The 18,871-nt window shown below is 40.2% G+C and overlaps 2 protein-coding genes across 2 annotated transcripts in view; one reads left to right on the forward strand and one right to left on the reverse strand.

Moving 5' to 3' along the window:
• PYROXD1 (pyridine nucleotide-disulphide oxidoreductase domain 1) lies at positions 1-17,694 on the forward strand. Its single transcript, XM_014959550.1, has 12 exons — positions 1-126; positions 3,597-3,677; positions 5,569-5,688; positions 7,136-7,264; positions 10,149-10,222; positions 11,180-11,340; positions 12,347-12,447; positions 13,712-13,841; positions 14,749-14,861; positions 15,580-15,702; positions 15,968-16,105; positions 16,816-17,694. The coding sequence occupies exons 1-12, from the start codon at positions 46-48 to the stop codon at positions 17,062-17,064; spliced, it is 1,500 nt and encodes a 499-aa protein (XP_014815036.1). The 5' UTR covers positions 1-45; the 3' UTR covers positions 17,065-17,694.
• Positions 16,121-18,871, reverse strand: part of RECQL (RecQ helicase-like) — a 27,986-nt gene continuing 25,235 nt past the window's right edge. The window contains exon 17 of the transcript XR_001413914.1: positions 16,121-16,254. The gene's annotated coding sequence lies outside the window, so the exon portion shown is untranslated. The remainder of the gene's footprint in view (positions 16,255-18,871) is intronic.

The following is an 18,871-nucleotide window of genomic DNA, read 5'->3' on the forward strand; positions in this document are numbered from 1 at the left end:
CGGCGCCGGCCCCGACCCGGCAGTGGCTGCGGAGCGAGAGGGAAAATGGCGGCCGCCCCCGGCCTTGCGTGGAGCCGGTTCGTGGTGGTGGGCGGAGGGATCGCAGGGGTCACCTGCGCGGAGAAGGTAAGGGCCGCCGCTCTGCTCCCTCCTCCCTCAGGAGGGCTTCGGGGAGGGGGCGCCGTGTTGGCCCCCGACGGCAGTCTCGGCCCCCCCTTCTCTCGGGGGATCGTTAAGGCCGGAGCTCGGCCTTTGGGCTGCCGGCGGGGGCTCTGCCGCCCCGTGGCGGTACCGGTGCCGTCCCTTGGGGGGAGGGGGCGGTGCGCGGGCGGTGAGGCCTGCGGGCCCGCCAGCCGTGAGGGGCGGGTGAGGGGAACACACCGACCTGCAGGGCTGTAGGGGCCGCTCAGGTGTAAATAAATATTATATTTCGAGGCATAAATGCTTTTAGGGCCAACGTACAAATTTCTCTAGAAGCAGTTCATTAGATTTATATAGGGATTGCGTAAATATTCGCATTTATATCGTAATTACTTACTCTGTCCTAGCCCCTCCTCCCTCCTAATGTTTTACGTATATTTTTGTCCCACAGAAAAAAAACCAAACAAACCCAAACCCACAAAAAAACCCCACAAACCAAACCAAGCCCCACACAGATAAACCCCCAACACAGCCCCCGGGGAAGAAATATTATCTATAATATTTTATGTGTGTAGAAATATTCCTCAAGAGGTCAGAACTGTTCCTGCGATTAACCTGATAAGGGTTTACGACGGCTTCATAAAAAGAGGATGAAAGCTCTGTAACATGAGAGAGCTGGCATTCTGCTGGTCAGGAGGTCAGAAACCCGAATCCCTCGTAGCCAGCAAGGATTGTACCGTGACTAAGGTGAAGGCTGCTGCGATCTGCTCCTTTTTGTAAAAACATTGCTCTGTTTTTATGGGGTGGGCCCACGTTTAGGGCTGCACGCCTCTGCCGTCTCTTCAGCTTTCCATAGCTCAAGTTCTAATTTTGCTTCTTCGTGGTTTCAGCGTGTCTGGTTTTTTTAAAGTAACAGTAACTGGAGGTAATTTTGTATCTATAGCGTGGAATAAAATTATGTAGATATTTGTTACTGCAAACCGGCAGATAAAACTTTCTAAGACTCAATGTAAAGTTTAGAAAGCAGGCATTCTTTATTGCAACGCCAGAGATGGCTCCTCCTATTGTGCACACTGAATTCTGTTGTCAAATTAAATTTATACACAACAGGTGTACATATTCAGTGTAATTCCAAGAAAACACTAGCATATTCATTACATTTCTGAGAATTTGTTTACATATTATAATAAGCTTTTGGGCATGTGTAGTCATGCCCTCTGGTGGTCCTCATTTTGAGTGAGGGTCGTTTCTTCCTCAGTCTTCATCTTCTTCACCTGTCCTTTGGCTCACTTTTCATGTTGGCAAAACATTCTACCTGCTTAATTGCTTATTAAAACTGATGATCTCTCTGCTACAACCTGTTTGTCAGACAATGTCCATATTTATTGCATCCCTGTGTTAGGGCACCATGTTCTCAGGGCCACAGACATCCTTTCTTATCTTACTAAGTCCTTGAAACCATTTGGGGAGGTTGCTAAAATAGCTACGTTTCTTCTCTAAAAGAAAATTCTCTACAGTTTAACCATTTATAAACTACATAAAGTCTGCCTTAGGTATTATATTAATTCAGTGAAGAATACTTTAACTGTTAAAACTACAAAGCAGTGTAAAGACTGTTTCAGGTGCATCTGTTCTCTGGTGGTATCTTTTCATTTCTGACATTGTATAAACCACATGCAGACTAAATTACAAAAAATATTGATACTGTTCTCTATATTTATGGAATTGGTTTGTCTCTACCATTCATTAGTTTGAGGGTCTTTTCCTTTTATTCATGGTTAATGTAGTACGTGGGCTCTGGTACTACAGACACTTAAATGCTATGTTAATACAAGTAAACCTTTAAAAGTTGATTAAACTTCACATAATTAAAGCTCTTGTGTGTCCCTGTTTGCTTGCAAGAGTAAAATTTGGGTCAATATTTAATATTCCCAGAGACTTTATGTTTTCATGGAGGTAATTTAGAATTGCATCTAATTGCTATGATCCTGTTTTGCAGGATTTGCATTTATTTCCAATGCATCATATTGGATGTCTGCAGTCTTTAAGATTGCTATAAAAGGGACTAAAATTTATTGTTTTGTTGAGGATGCTTTCTGCTGTGTTAGTGCCACAGAGTTTGGGCTTTGTTTTGTTCCAAAGCTCAGAATGTGCCTCTTACTGCTGTAATTCACACCTCTTTTCTTATACTTTTTCCTTTCTCTCACCATTATTTTTTTTCCTGGAAAACCCAAATCAGATCGTTATGTGATGGCAGTGACTTGTTACTTTTCCTCATCTCTTAGTGCTGCAGGAAGCACAGTTAGCAGTGGGTATTAGCGGTCTTCTAGAATATGTTTTAATACACCGAGTCCATTAGAAGTGGCACTTGGTGTTCTAGAAGGATTTTTGTGTTGCACATCCATAGCTGGGTGCACGCTTTAATTAAAAGAGGAAGATTGAACACAATTTTTCTCAGTCCTATTTTCATGAAGTACAATTCCATGGAACATGATGGCAATAAACCGCTTGTCCATCATATTGCATTTTGGGTATGTGTTATATCATGTCTTGTAGTTAGACCTCTTAGACAGCATCTGAGAACAACTGTTGTATGAGGTCTGTCTCAAAAAAAATTCTGATAGCGTTAGTTACTTTTTGAGTACATCTTGAAATATCTGACAAAATGTCTTAAAATTTCACTGAATTTCACTGATTTTTTTAGAGTTGGAAGGGACCATACAGAGCATCTAGTCCAATTCCCCTGCTAAAGCAGGACCACCCAGAGCTTGTCAGATCATGCCACTCAGGACTGCATCCAGGTGGGTCTTGAAGATCTCCAAAGAAGGGGACTCCACACCCTCCCTGGGCAGCCTGTTCCAGGGCTCCGTCACCCTCACCGTGAAAAAGTTTTTCCTCATATTCAAGTGGAACCCTTTATGTTCCAACTTGTGCCCATTGCCCCTCGTCCTCTCACTGGCAACTACTGAAAAGAGTCTGGTTCCCTCCTCCTTCAAGCCACCCTTTAGAGACTTATAGGCATTAATAAGGTCTCCCCTCAGCCTTCTCTTCTCCAGACTAAAGAGTCCCAGCTCTCTCAGCCTTTCCTCATCAGGGAGATGCTCCAGTCCTTGAATCATCCTTGTAGCCCTACGCTGGACTCTTTCCAGTAGCTCCTTGTCCCTCTTGAACTGGGGAGCCCAGAACTGGATGCAGGATTCCAGTTGTGGCCTCCCCAGTGCAGAGCAGAGGGGGAGAATGACCTCCCTTGACCTGCTGGCCACACTCTTCCCTCTGCAGCCCAGGATCCCATTGGCTCTCCTGGCTACAAGAGCACACTGCTTGTTCATTGTCATTTTGCTGTCCACCAGGACCCCCAGATCCTTTTCACCTTATTCACCAATAATTTTATTGTCTTAAAGTCAAAGTCTATTAATGACTGTATTCACTCACCATGATTTCTGTTTCTTTACAAGCTGGCTGTGGAATTCCCATCAGAAGACATTTTTTTAATGACAGCTTCTCCAGTTATAAAAGCTGTAACGAATTTCAAACAGGTAAGAGAAACTTAATTTTTATTAGGGTGAGACCTTTATACAAGTTTGTACATGTACAGATAATTTAGAACCTAATTCTGGTTCTAAATTACAGAATTCAAATACAGAATTACAAGAAGGGATATAGAAGGGATATATAGAATTATATAGAAGGGATATATAGAATTATATAGAAGGGATAGCCAACTGTGCAATTGCCTTCAGCTTTATCTACATCAACAGCTGCTGTTAATTCAGTGACCTCTTTCCTGATGGTTTGAGAAAAAAAAAATCAAGTCCACGCATGAGTTGTGGTTTCTGGCTAGAGGTTCATTAAGCTAGTTTTGCAGAGGTGCTCAGATCTTGGAAAGCACTGCTCTTTTTCCCACTCTGGGGGAACTTTAAACGCTACGGTAGGACATGGAAAGAGCTGGAGGCAGGATTGTGCAGAACTTGGGATGCAAAGCTGCCAGCCAGTAAGAAGTTAGATTTACCTCTCAGGGACAGTTAAGACACCTAGAGCTGGGCTTCCACCTGAGATCTGTATGCATGGCTCTCTTTCTGAACCATGGTATCTAACAGGTGAGGTGTATCTCATGACAAGCAAAGAAAGACCACTCTGCAGTTTATCTGACAGCTCGGTTTTAACAATAATTCTTCCTGGTGTATGAATGCCTAATTCAAATCACTACAGGGGGAAATAAAGCATAGAGAGGTTTGAACAGCATTTCTTGGTGTTTTGTGGCTGTAATTGGCTATCAGCATCTCTTTTTTTCTTCACACTGCATTTTTTGTCTAGGGCTAATAGGATGCTTAGAACACTGAGAGTTCTGTGTGAGACTGGTAGAGTAACACCCAACTAAAGAATACCATCTGAGCCTGAGGGTGCTGACAGTAGGGTCATGGGCATCCAGGAAAGACATGCGCACATTGCACGCCTTGTGAAGTCTGTAATTCGCATCAGCGGAAGTTTTAGTATCTGAAGAGTAAGGGAATAGCTAAACACTGCTTGAAGGCAGCAACATCTAGGTTTTTGACTTGAGCATCTTCATTTCTTTCCAAATCACAAGCGTGGTATGGCTTCTGGTTCCTAGCTGTGTTCCAGACTCTTTGAATATTCAACACAACTTACTTGAATGTTTTCCCAGTTCTGGTTTGCCTTTCTTTTTTCATTTGGTTGGTTGCTGGCGGTGGTCGTGTAGGGTTTTTTTTGCCCCAGCAGCCTCTGAAATATCAGATAGTGACTATTGATGCCATGCTGAGTTAATACTTCAAGGTGATCTTGAATCTGTTTTGCATAAGCACTGGTCTTACACGTCCTGCTTTACAACCTGAACAACAGTAAGCACTTTTCCTAACATAAGCGCCAACTACCTGCAGCAAGAGGATTTTGAATCATTAGGTTTTTGGCAAAAATATCACCAGATTTTTTTTTTAATATTTATTCCAGACAAAAGTGTTTCTATAATTCTTTAAGCTATTTTTATAAAAATTTTTTTCCTCAAATGCCAAGGAGCAGAAGGTGTTGCATGGGAGAACCTCATTGAGTTATTTTATCCACATTAAAACAAACAGAAAACCAGGGTATTAACGCTGCATCAGGTAAGTTAAAAAGCAGCATTAACAACTCTAACAATATCAGCTATTTATGGAATAAAGCATTGTAGCAGTTAGAGCGGCCATCCTGAATCTCCATTTTTGCTTAATTTCTAGCTTTAGAATTAAAATTCTCTGTACTACCTTGATTCTTTACCAGGAATACACCATGAAAAGATTCTGTACATAAAAAGGAACTTTTAGCAGTAACATGTTTTGAGACAATATGGGTTTTGTGTTGTGACTTCTTTAGAAGCTTTAGAAAAAGAGATGAATAAGTTATTCATATTTTTTAATACTTGTTGTCTTCCTACAGGTCTCCAAAACACTTGAGGAATTTGATGTAGAAGAGCAGCCAAGTTCTCTATTAGAGAAACGATATCCCAATATTAAAGTTATACAGTCTGGAGTAAAACAATTGAAAAGTGATGAACACGTAAGCTAATGTTTTTCTCTTTCACTTTTCTGTGGTTTTTCAAACTATTTTAAATAAATAATCTAAGAAACAAATTAGTATTTTGGGCATGAAATTCTGCTGAAGAACATTCTGGCTATTAAAGTGCTAAGTTACCAAAGTTTCAAAAAAATACTTCCTAACTTGAATTTCACTTATCACAGTGTTGTTCAAGTAGAATTATATGCAGGGGACATAATTGTTGATCAAAAATCACTTCTTAATTAAGAAACCATATCTTTTAGATGTAAATCTTTGAAACCTTAGAGATACATCACTGAATACCTGATTAGAATAGCAGGGAAACCAGTCAATGAAACCAGTACTATACATAAATATAGGTGTCAAAATTCCTGTAACCCTTCACTGGAGATCCCTTTGATTCCTGAATTACTGCTTGTTGCTACAGAGACCAAAACATTAACAACTTTATGATAAAAAACTCAATAATTCTTGAAAGAACCAACATTTCCACCTTTTCTTCTTTCTTTTTAGCAGGAAATACGTTGCAAGTATGAGGAGTGTACAGCACACACAGGTCCTTTTTAGTGTCTGTGTCAACTCGACACGTTATTTTTCACTTCAGCATTTATCAGAAATTTAAATCACAAATTGCTCTTGCTTGTTTTAGGTCACAGAGATATGATTCTGGTTAGATTGTAATTTGCTAATATTCTGAATTGAATTATATTCTTGTATCGTTATTGCAATGTTTTAGTTCTGGTATGTCTCTGTGAACAAGAATATTTCATGGATATGGATTTGAAGGATCTTTTGCTTCGGTTTTCCAAAAACCATTAAAAAGTCTCTTTGTGCAAACTCGCTGTACACTTTTTAGCTTATAATTTAGAAAATAACAAGTAGGATCATAAAATGTTATATTTTAAGTATTGCTTGCTGCAGAATGATGTACCTTCTTCAATGACTGCCCTTTTTCTTTAACAAAAAACAGAATTTGTGATCTTTCCAAGTTATATTCCAGCCTGTGTGTCGTTAAGTGAATACGGGTCTGCTGTTGTTGAAATGTTTTGAGTGAGATTCTTAATTTCTGCTGTATAGTACTGCACAGGTCTGCACCTGTTACTGGGGTTGGGGGGACATGTCACATAGAAAATCGTTTTTTTCTAGCACAGGTGGTGAGTACGGAGTGCCACCAAGTGGTAATCTTTGTATTTAATCTTCCTTTGAGTGCACTGTGTACGCTTGCCATTTTATTCATCAGACAATGTCATATATTTAGGCTTGTAAGTCAGTTGTGAGTGTAACGCAACTAAATCACACACAATCAAGGTGAGTATGAAGGCTTGCTCTTCAAGAAGCCAGCTACAGCTTTTAATACCTGCAAAATATGATGACATTAAGGGAAAAAAATACCTGATGTTCTCTTAGATGTCTTTAGTTGTTTTTTCTTTTCTCTAAATTTTTACAGAAAATTTTCACCGAAGATGGGAAGGAATATATGTATGAAAAGCTTTGCCTGTGTGCTGGAGCAAAACCAAAATTAATTTTTGAAGGAAACCCATATGTGTTAGGAATCCGGGACACTGACAGTGCACAGGTAAACGTGTTTTGGACTTATCAGTGTATAATATATTCCTGCTTCTGACGCAAAACACTAAAAATGGTTGTGGAGTGAAGTGGAGAAACGTAAGATGATGTTTGTTGTTCTATCTCCTTAAATAGGAACACTTTCAGTAGCAGAGAAATAGCCTTAAAGTACCGTTAAATAAATTAACTAGTCAGTAAATTTATTAAGTTTATAGGTAGCTCATAGGCATTGTTTCTAACATGATAATCTAGAATAAATGGTATTCTTTTTACCCTCCAGGCAGAAGCCAATCTGAAAATATAAACAAGAAGTAGGTACCAGTAGAAACTTCCCTGAGAAGGTGTATCTGGTACAGGGTATGAAGGGTGGCTACTTACACTGAAAAACTTTGGAAGGACACTTTTTTCCTAGTTCTACTGTAGCCTCTCCTTATGGTACAGAAGAGTTACCTTTAAAGGCAAAGAAGAGGAAAAATTGTGACATGAGGAAATAATAGACTAAAACTTCAGCTTGGAAGTAGAAAGTGAGGTTTCATTACTGTTTAGAATTAGAGGAGGCAAGGTGAAAGTAAACACTGCTTCTCCGTAACATAAGAACTGTAATTCATCAACTGAAATTTGATGTTGAAAATAAAAAAGGAGTTAACCTTTTCAAGGAAACTGAAGTGAAACTGTGAAATTGTTGTTGTTTGGTTTGAGTATTAAAACTTTACCTGAGTTTTAAAAAAGAAAAAATTAAAAAAAAAAAAAAAGGAAAGAGGAGAAAAGGGAAGAAAAAACACACAAAAAAGACAGCCCTTGATAAATTGATGTTATCTAAACTGAAGAGAAAGATGCCACCCGAGCGGCACAAGCAATGTCTGGAGCCTGTGACGGTGTTCCAGGGTAGTGTTGTCATATGCTTGTTGTCTTCTGATGGTCTTCCCTGTGCATCCACCATTTGCCACTGTGGGAAACCGTAGACTGGGCTATCATTTGTCAAAACTGATGTTGAACTTTGACTGAAACTACTTGTTTCTGGGCTTGGGGTTTGTTTTTTGGTGTTTTTTTTTAATGGTGACTGATTGCATTCACCAGTCACCTCTGATAAAACTTCAGTATCCTTCTCTGAAGGGATTAAAGAACTGCGGTTTTCACGGCGTTTTACAGTTTAGGTTCTCTGATACAATTAGTCAGCTAAACTGGAAGCTTGGATGAACAGATTTTCGTGTAATTGCAATAGTTGTTCTGATAGTTGTGATTCTTGATTTGTTCGAAAGAAAATAGTTGAAGTGGTTGTATCTTGATCTAAAAAACACTGACTGGGCTATATATTTTTTTATTTCTCTCACCACAAGGATGGATTCGGAGAACTGGTTCTTTGATGCGCTACAAATTATTTTTTTTTAATTCCTGATTTTTGATCAGGAATTTTCAAATTCCTAAAATTCTGTATCTTTGTCTTTTTAATGTTAGGCAAACTACTGTGACAGTTACGCAAATCATGATAAAACTGGATTAATAGGTATCACAAAGCCAACAGTCCCAAGGACAGAAAAGTCTCCTTGATTCTATGAAGGGCTCTGTCAAACTGACTTAAATATAGTTATTTAACTTTTCCTGTCTCAAATTGAGACTTGTAAGGCTGAATCATTAACTTCATCCCTTGATGTGAGAGAACTTTCATTAGCTTCTGTAGCAGATCTTAGCATAAGTAAATGCGCATCAGTTGTCTGAGAAAATCAAAATAAGAAGACTAAGAGAGCAAGAAAATATAGAAAAGGATGTAATTAATCAGTGTGAAGAAACATGGTGTAATTGACTTTTTCTTTCTTAATGCAGGCTTTTCAGAAGAAATTGAGGGAAGAAAAAACACACAAAAAAGACAGCCCTTGATAAATTGATGTTATCTAAACTGAAGAGAAAGATGCCACCCGAGCGGCACAAGCAATGTCTGGAGCCTGTGACGGTGTTCCAGGGTAGTGTTGTCATATGCTTGTTGTCTTCTGATGGTCTTCCCTGTGCATCCACCATTTGCCACTGTGGGAAACCGTAGACTGGGCTATCATTTGTCAAAACTGATGTTGAACTTTGACTGAAACTACTTGTTTCTGGGCTTGGGGTTTGTTTTTTGGTGTTTTTTTTTAATGGTGACTGATTGCATTCACCAGTCACCTCTGATAAAACTTCAGTATCCTTCTCTGAAGGGATTAAAGAACTGCGGTTTTCACGGCGTTTTACAGTTTAGGTTCTCTGATACAATTAGTCAGCTAAACTGGAAGCTTGGATGAACAGATTTTCGTGTAATTGCAATAGTTGTTCTGATAGTTGTGATTCTTGATTTGTTCGAAAGAAAATAGTTGAAGTGGTTGTATCTTGATCTAAAAAACACTGACTGGGCTATATATTTTTTTATTTCTCTCACCACAAGGATGGATTCGGAGAACTGGTTCTTTGATGCGCTACAAATTATTTTTTTTTAATTCCTGATTTTTGATCAGGAATTTTCAAATTCCTAAAATTCTGTATCTTTGTCTTTTTAATGTTAGGCAAACTACTGTGACAGTTACGCAAATCATGATAAAACTGGATTAATAGGTATCACAAAGCCAACAGTCCCAAGGACAGAAAAGTCTCCTTGATTCTATGAAGGGCTCTGTCAAACTGACTTAAATATAGTTATTTAACTTTTCCTGTCTCAAATTGAGACTTGTAAGGCTGAATCATTAACTTCATCCCTTGATGTGAGAGAACTTTCATTAGCTTCTGTAGCAGATCTTAGCATAAGTAAATGCGCATCAGTTGTCTGAGAAAATCAAAATAAGAAGACTAAGAGAGCAAGAAAATATAGAAAAGGATGTAATTAATCAGTGTGAAGAAACATGGTGTAATTGACTTTTTCTTTCTTAATGCAGGCTTTTCAGAAGAAATTGGCCCAAGCTGAGAGAATAGTAGTGGTAGGAAACGGTGGCATTGCACTTGAATTAGTGTAAGTAAATGACTACGTTTTAAAGATAAATATGCAAATAAAATCTTTAACAGTTTCATGATAAATCTAGTGTGCTAAATTACCCTCATTTGTAATGAGTTTGGGGGAAGGTTGACTTATAAAATTGTAACTCTTAAAGCATTTAGTAGCAAAATTGATTACAATATTTTTTTCCCCACAGTATTGTAGTGTTTACTGTCATATAAAACTCAGGAAGCTTCAGACCAAGCTTTGAGACAGACGTTAAGTATATACAGTGGTTTTTCTGATTTGGTACCAACAAAGATCTCAAAGGCAATACTTAAGCTACAAAACTGGTGAGACTTCTGGAGACAAAAGATGTAAGAGGGATAGAGAGGCAGCTTATCTTGCTAGTTTAAGTTGATGGAGCTTTTGAAGTGTCTGGCACAGCCTTTGTCACAGGTAGGAGATTGAACCCTGTGGTCCTGCAGTCTGCTAGATGACAGCAACATCTGCTCTACACAACTAGATGGTCTTGGATTGTGTTGCAGGGAATCACTTTTTCACTTGCATTAACTTTTCCTTTGCATGTCTCTACTGGTTCATGTTCCAGTTCATACAAACAAGATGCAAATGCCTGCTCTTAGTAGTGGGCAATCCGGCAAAAAATGCATGGTTTTTTCATTGTGGGGAGCAGGAAATACTAAGTATTATTATTATTATAAATTTGATCTATCTCCCCTCATGCAGTGGGGACAGTTCACCTGAGGTTGTGCTGGTGAGAAAATATGACCTGTCAACTTGAAGAGTTTGGGTTTTTTTTTTTTAATGTGTTCCTTATGTAAATATTTAGAAGCAGCAGTGGATTTGATAGGTCTAAAAGTCTTGGGTGCCTCATTTCTAGCTTCTGGAATGAAACCTGGCATGCTTCTGGTTGTGTTGCTAAGAGTCAGATCCTTTTTTGGTCACTTTATTCCGTTGTTTAAATGTCCACAGGTATGAAATTCAAGGCTGCGAAGTAATCTGGGCCATCAAAGACAAAGCCATCGGGAACACTTTTTTTGACGCGGGAGCAGCTGAGTTTCTCATCCCAAAGCTGACCGCTGAACAACGAGAGACTCCGATTGCATGTAAAAGAACCAAGTATACCATGGAAGGTAAGGTGGTTTAGTCTTCTAACACTGCAGCAGCAGCATTTCATATTAAAGATCAGTTAATTTAACAGGCCATAAATAAGGTTTACTGTTATCATCAATGGCATTTCCTTCTTTAAAAAAAAAAAAAGTAAAAAAGCTGTATGAAAACCCATCCGTGTATGGGACAAGTAATGGGACACAGAACAGCACGTAATACGCTTACCTAAAATCTGTAAAAAATGCCTTTTTATGTCTGTGCCAATTTTACATTTCATTCCCTGTATTCCATCTGCTGAAGAGCCTGTTCTGTCATTCTCAGTGGTTTTCTAAACTATGTCAGCATCAAGTAGGAAGGTGCACTCCCGTAACAAGCTACGGGAGGACCAGGTGACACCTCACGGAACATCATTACGGATGCAGTGAAACTGCAGGCTTAATAACAAGAGTCAACTAGAACTGCATGAACAAATATTACACACACACATATATGACTAAAATAATAACAAAAAGAAGAGCGTGGTTCTAGACTTCAGGATGGAAGAATAAATTATAAAAGAGTTGGCCTAAACATCACAAAACGGCACCCGATGTTCTTCAGATTTATCACAGTATTTTAGTGCTTCCATGCAGCGGAGGGGACAGTGCACACCTGCTAGCAGGTGGACTTCAAATATTTAATTACATTTAAGTATTAGCAGTGATATTAAGCAATTAAGTCTACAGTGGGTCTCCAGAACCCTGGTGCTGTTGGAGTCGGGCTGTTCCGGGTCCAGGCAGGCACCTAAGAGTGGCGCGGTTGTTTCGGAGGTGAGTGAAATAATGAAAGGCCTCGAGTTGAAAGGTGTGAAAAATATTGGCTTGGAGTGTGATTTGTCAGCAAATTAATGGGTTTTGGAACGTTATGCATTTTTGTCTTCCCTTCTGGCAAACTGATCGTATTTCTCTTAATTGGGAATCCTTCAGAAGAATTCTGCAGGCAGTGAAGCGTACAGGCTGAATCTGATAATTCTGCAACTCTCTCCTTCAGGGAGCGAGGAAACAGAGGGACCTGCAGCAGCCTCTGACAAACTGGGCAGTGCCTTGGGCCCCGACTGGCACGAGGGCTTACACCTTAAAGGGACTAAAGAGGTACGGTCGTCATCGTGCTTACATTTGTTTTAACTGTTGCTTTCAGTGGGTAAGGATGACAGAAAGTGAAATGTCACATGCAGGATTCTTAGAAAAATAAAAATAAAATGTGTTTGAATCGATTCTCCTGTCAGAATTGAACAGGGCAATACGTTAATAATAACAAAGTAATTTTCTGCTTGAAGAAGGTGGTCCACTGGTGTGGTTTTAGCAATTTGCTCTTCAGATTTAAGTATAAATGTTGGTTTGCATCTTTTTGTAGGACTGGTGTCGATCCCAGCTTTAACCAGAAGCAGCAGTACCTCTACTGCACTGATTTTAGCTGCCATATATATGTTTTCTACTGTAAAAAACAGGACAGTAGGATTTGTACAGAGGTACAGGGAACATCAGTCTTTTGTCACAGCAGGTCATGAAATGTGAAATCAGTAGTGGACAAATCCTCACACTTCATATTTTTCATCAAGTTTATTTATTAATTTCTTAACTCTTAGATGTTTGCATCTGTTACATACATTTAAGAAAAAGAAAAAAAAGCCTTTCAGAGGAGATCAGTCATAGATTCTACCAGAAATGGCTTTACAGGGCCAACTAAAGGATATTTAGAATATTCAGGAGATTAATTGGTGGCATTTTTGCTGTTGAAGGCTGTGGAAATGTATTTGTGTTGTGGAGAATAAAGCAGTTCTGGGCCTGAATCCACAAAATAGTTCAGAGAAACAGGTAACTTTCCAACTTCTGTCCCGAGCTCAGAGTAAGAGTAAGTGGTTGAAATACGTGTTGACCGAACAGGATATATTTTCTTTTTATAGCATTTCAAACGTAAACTTACCATTATCAGAATTTAATTTGTCATAGAAAAATGAAGGATTTTAAATCCTTAAAGACAGAAAAGATGGGTTTAATTTTTTTTTCTGTTCTGATAAGTTCTGAATTCTCTTCCTGTAAACTCAGGGGAACTTGAGTATGTTTTCTGGCATGCCAGAAAAATATAAATTGTCATGAAGTTTCATGGAACACCAGAGATTTGCTGAAAAAGCAGGTAAATTGCCATTTGCTGTGATTAGATCTGTGCCAAAAAAGGGACAAAGCATGAGAACTCAGCTGATGTGTCATACTTTAGGATGGGATGTTTGTTTGGTTTGGGGTTTGGTTGGTTTTTTTCCCGGTTTAGTAACAAGTCAATTAAGGTGAAGGTTACTTGCTATTAAAAATACTGTTATTGCTTATCATCATGTTTACAATTTTGTCAATCTTTCTTTAGTTTTCTCATAAAGTACATATTGAAATACTATGTGAAGTAAAGAAAATACACTTACAGCAAGAATTTATACAACTGCAACGGACTTCTTTGACTTTTCCTAAGGATGAGAAAAATGTAGAAGCAGATGAGGGTAGGTGCCAGTGCTGACCAGAAATAACGCATTGAAGATGAAACAGTGCTGGAGCTTGTTTGATCTTGTTTGCTGTTTTAGAGCAAATACAGATTTGAAAAAAAAAATCCTTTATTTCTATAAAGTAAATGGAGCTCTAGCAATTTATAGTAGTTGAGAATTTGATTAATAGACTACAGTTGAATTGTAAAATGTTACGGGTCAGACCGTTTTCCCACAGTGTCACCTGCATCCCGAGTGCAAAATATTCCCTCCTTGTGTCCAATAAAACCATATATTAGTAGTGGAGTTAAAAGAGAAGCAAAAAAAACCCATTTAGTGTCAAAGCTGATGTAATCCTTCAAAGAAAATAGAAAGTATCATTGTTTTGTCAATGATTCTATCTATAAATTCCACTAAATGAAAAGTAATATTTAAAATACTATTTTAGTAGCCAGTTACTCTCAGCATAAGATTCTAGGAAGTCAAATGTCTGACATTCTTCTTGCTTTTGAGGCAGTTCCTGTGCATTTGTAAATTTATATGTAGAAGAATATTTGGCAATTCTGTACATCAGAGATCATCCCATGGCTCTGAAGCAGTGGCAGGACACAGTATTTTTCCCCTACAAATGAGGGCTTTGATTTAGGAAAATTCCAGAGAAAGTTAAGAGTAGGACTTGGAGCTAAGCTCCAAAATCTCATTTTTCTAGTCCTGGGTGAAGGTAAGAAATGTTAGAGGTAATGTCTGGTTTGGGGAGTTTTAAAATGTATTTTATTTTTATTTTTTCCCTACCTAATAAGTTAGATATTTCAAAAGATAGGGTTGGCTTTTTTGTTTTGTTAATTTCATGACTTATAAGAAGACATCATTAAGAAAATAACTTCTGTTGGTTACATTCTCAGGGCAAAATTTTCTTCTTTTTCAGTGCTCTGGCCTGTATACGTGGAATTAACTAACGGAAAAATTTATGGATGCGATTTCATCGTCAGCGCCACTGGGGTTGTGCCAAATGTCGAACCATTTCTTGATGGCAACAATGTAAGTGCACTGATCTCTTTTGAAGTTTATGCTGTTTTTCTTAAGTGAGGTGAAATAAGCTCTTTCAGCTGGTTTATGCTTCTGATGTGAAACGTTGGTTGATAAAGGTTTTGGATGAAATGTTTTTGAAAGCATTTTGAATGTTTTTGAAAGCATTTCAGAATTGTTGATACTGGAAGTGCCTAACATGATAAAAATTATTAGCACTCTTAGCTTATTATATTGCTACTCGTGATATGTACTGATACAATAGATACTGTTAAGATTAAGGCTATGCGGAGAAGAACATCTGTAGAAATGAATGATGTGGCAAAAATTTAGAATAGTTTTTGTGTTAATTCTGCACCATATTTTTATCTTACGAATCTTAACATTTTCTCCTAGGAAGTAAACAGTTATTTCCAATAATTTTCATCTAGGAAAACTGAGTTATAAAGATGTTCATATTCATTGAGGGAAGTCACACTTTGAATCGGCATCCAAATGTGGACGACTCCCCCAGTGGGGTCGGGGAAGGGTTGGAAGTGAGAAAACTCATGGGTTGAGATGAAGACAGTCGAAACGCTGCTCGGCGACACCTGAAACACCCCTGTGGGGTTTTTTTAGGAGTCTGTCGTTAAAACATAACAAATGAAATGAGTGCTAAACGTGGATGAAAGTGGAATTACTTGGTTTAAATGGTTATTTTTCTTATTGCTGATCTGTGCAAACGCTTTAGTTCGCTGTAGGTGCAGACGGAGGTCTGAAGGTCGATAAACAGATGCGCACGTCCCTGCCAGGGGTGTATGCGGCGGGGGATATCTGCACGGCGTCCTGGGAGCCCAGTCCAGTGTGGCATCAGGTACGTCAGTCCTGCACGGTAAATCACACACTGTTACACTGAGGGGAGAAAATAAAGCTCGATTGAAGCGGAAACCAGCGAACGAGTAGATCGTCCTGGGTGTGTTGATGGCAGATCACTTTATCTCAGTGGCGGAAAGCCAGGCTGTTCAGGCTTGCTGAGTATAATGGAAGGTGCGTTGACAGCGAGCGTTGGTCAGTGCATGGTGACAGGTATCTGTGTTCTTAAATCTGTCCTGTTTTTTCTTCTTTTTCTTTTTGATTAGATGAGACTGTGGACTCAAGCCAGGCAGATGGGATGGTATGCAGCAAAATGCATGGCAGCAGATACTTCAGGGGAACCTATTGATCTGGATTTCAGCTTTGAACTATTTGCTCATGTTACAAAATTTTTCAATTACAAGGTAAATACAGTTTAATAGTCTTCAACCACTGAGTATCACGTGTTGCTTGCCTGTATCCACTTGCCAACACTGAGCAGATGCTTTGATATTGATGAAGCTTGATATTGATGAAGCTTGATATTGATGAAGCTTGATATTGATATTTTTTTCTATAAAATAATTAATATTAGTTTAGATTTTCTCTCTTCATACTAACTTTGAATGTTGAAACTGAAGAGGACAAAGATCTTTACACAGGGAAGCTGTGGCTGCCCCATCCCTGGAGGGGTTCAAGGCCAGGCTGGATGGGGCTTGGAGCAACCTGGTCTGGTGGGAGGTGTCCCTGCCCAGGGCAGGGGGGTTGGAACTGGGTGATCTTTAAGGTCCCTTCCAACCTGAACCATTCTATGATTCAATATTACACATTTTAATTGGTGAGTGGCACTCATCTAATTTGCATCTCTATATATTGCATTTCATTAAGGTTCTGTTCCTAGATTCAGTACAGTTGAGCACGGTAACTGGTTCATTATTGTTTTTTGTGTATATTTCAAGGTGAGTATTTTTAATTCTGATGTGGGTTTGAAAGCCCATGAAGGGGGGAGGTTCTCTAGGGACAAAGATTTTCCTGTTTTAACATCAGTTTTTTGAAGCTTAGGAATGTTATCAGCAGGAATACCAAAAGCCACTGCAATGACCTTACGAGGGCTTTTTCTTTTTCCTTCTCTTAGGTGGTGGTTCTGGGAAAATACAACGCTCAGGGCTTGGGTTTAGACCATGAGCTGATGCTGAGATGTACCAAGGGACAAGAGTATGTTAAAGTAGTGATGCAGAATGGCCGAATGATGGGAGCAGTGCTGATTGGTGAAACGGACTTGGAAGAAACCTTTGAAAACTTAATTTTAAATCAAATGGATCTTTCAGCCTATGGTGAAGATCTCCTGAATCCAGATATTGATATAGAAGATTATTTTGATTGAACAAAACCCCGTTTCCTTTTTGTATAAAGTTTTGACACCGAGTAGTATGTCTTGCAAAACTCTTTCCTCAGGATTACCAGAAATGAGGGATAAGTGCAATTCCTTACTAAAGATCTTGTGTTGATCTTGTCAAAATACTGACCTGCAAATTAAATTAATCTGTGTAGAAATGCTTCAACAAAAACAAGTGGATTAGCGCTGACAAAGAATTTTTGGCTAAATTAGACAACTGTATGAGAACAGGGCTGTGACACTCTTAAAAAGTGGGCTTCACTGTGCTGTTAAGGTAACTCCGCATTCGTTTGAATGCGAGGTAGCCCTCAGTTCTAAAAGTAAACTTAAAAATGTTAAAGCCAGTGCCTGCCCCACAGCTCCCTTTGTCCCCAGACTATGTGTAATTCACCTGCCGTGATTACCTGAGCCTGGTTTCCCAATGGCTTACTGTCCTGCATGTTCCTCATCTCAACCAGGAAGCCCCTCTTGATGTGATCATGGAATCGCAGAGTTGTTGGGGTTGGAAGGGACTCTCTAGAGACCATCCAGTCCAACTCCCTGCCAAAGCAGGGTTCCGCAGAGAACATCACTCAGGAGCATCCAGGTGGGGCTTGAAGATCTCCAGAGAAGGGGACTCCACACCCTCCCTGGGCAGCCTCTGCCAGGGCTTTGCCACCCTCACCCCAAAGAAGTTCTTCCTCACATTGGAGTGGAACTTCCCATGGTCCAGCTTGTGCCCGTTGCCCCTCGTCCTGTCACTGGGAACCACTGAGAAGAGTCCGGCTCCATCCTCCTTCAACCCACCCTTTAGGAACTTGCAAACACAGATAAAGTCTCCCCTCAGCCTTCTCTTCTCCAGGCTAAAGAGCCCCAGCTCTCTCAGCCTTTCCTCATGAGGGAGATGCTCCAATCCCTCCATCATCTCTGTTGCCCTACGCTGGACTCTCTCCAGCAGTTCCCTGTCCCTCTTGAACTGGGGAGCCCAGAACTGGAGGCAGGATTCCAGTTGTGGCCTCCCCAGTGCAGAGCAGAGGGGGAGAATGACCTCCCTCCACCTCCTGGCCACACTCTTCCCTACGCAGCCCAGGATCCCACTGGCCTCTTGGCCACACGGGCACATTGCTGGCTCATGGAGAGTTTGCTGTCAACCAGGACCCCCAGATCCTTCTCCTCAGAAGTGCAGTGATGGTGCTGCCTTACCAGCCTGAAGCTACCTCTGGGTTTGGGGGTGTGAGTATTGGCTAGGGTGGGAAACCCACTGCTTCCTAAGGCCCACATGGACCTTTAGAAGGCAGCCAGGCACGGCGTTCCCCTCCCAGCTCCCCTCCGCTGCTCACACCTCCCAGTACCTGCCCCAGCTTCCAAGGCTTCTGTTCCAGCTACTGGTACCATCTCTGTCACACCGGCACAGATTAACCGGAAACATCTTGAGGGCACAGGGCCCTCAGAGCTCTGCCTGGAACATGGTCTGCAAATACATGGCAAGATGGATGCTTATATTTATGTTACTGTTTTCCTATGCTTATTACTGAAATAAATGTATTTGCTACTCAGCTACACAGAGCCTTTGACAGAGGAAGGCCAGGATGAGATGTCAGTTGAGAGCAGCTTTTTTCACTGCTCATCACTTGAGCTGTGGTGGAGCTGCACTGGTGCATCCCGCCTCATCTCCCCCAGCATCAGGGTGCAGGGCACTGCAACGAAAGGCTGACACACCAGCACTGCTGGGTGGCACCTGCCGGTCCTTCCCTGCAAGAGCCTGTGCAACAGACGATGTGGGAGATGGCGCTGGATGCAATTTTGCATGGAAGTC

The sequence above is a fragment of the Calidris pugnax genome, unplaced genomic scaffold, assembly GCF_001431845.1.
Source record: "Calidris pugnax isolate Ruff unplaced genomic scaffold, ASM143184v1 scaffold316, whole genome shotgun sequence".
Taxonomy (NCBI): domain Eukaryota; kingdom Metazoa; phylum Chordata; class Aves; order Charadriiformes; family Scolopacidae; genus Calidris; species Calidris pugnax.

Coding starts and splice junctions, on each gene's coding strand:
- PYROXD1 (XM_014959550.1), top strand. CDS start 46: ATGGCGGCCGCCCCCGGCCTTGCGTGGAGCCGGTTCGTGGTGGTGGGC. Junction 7,265..10,148: donor GGGACACTGACAGTGCACAG/GTAAACGTGTTT, acceptor TTCTTAATGCAG/GCTTTTCAGAAGAAATTGGC. Junction 14,862..15,579: donor CATTTCTTGATGGCAACAAT/GTAAGTGCACTG, acceptor CAAACGCTTTAG/TTCGCTGTAGGTGCAGACGG.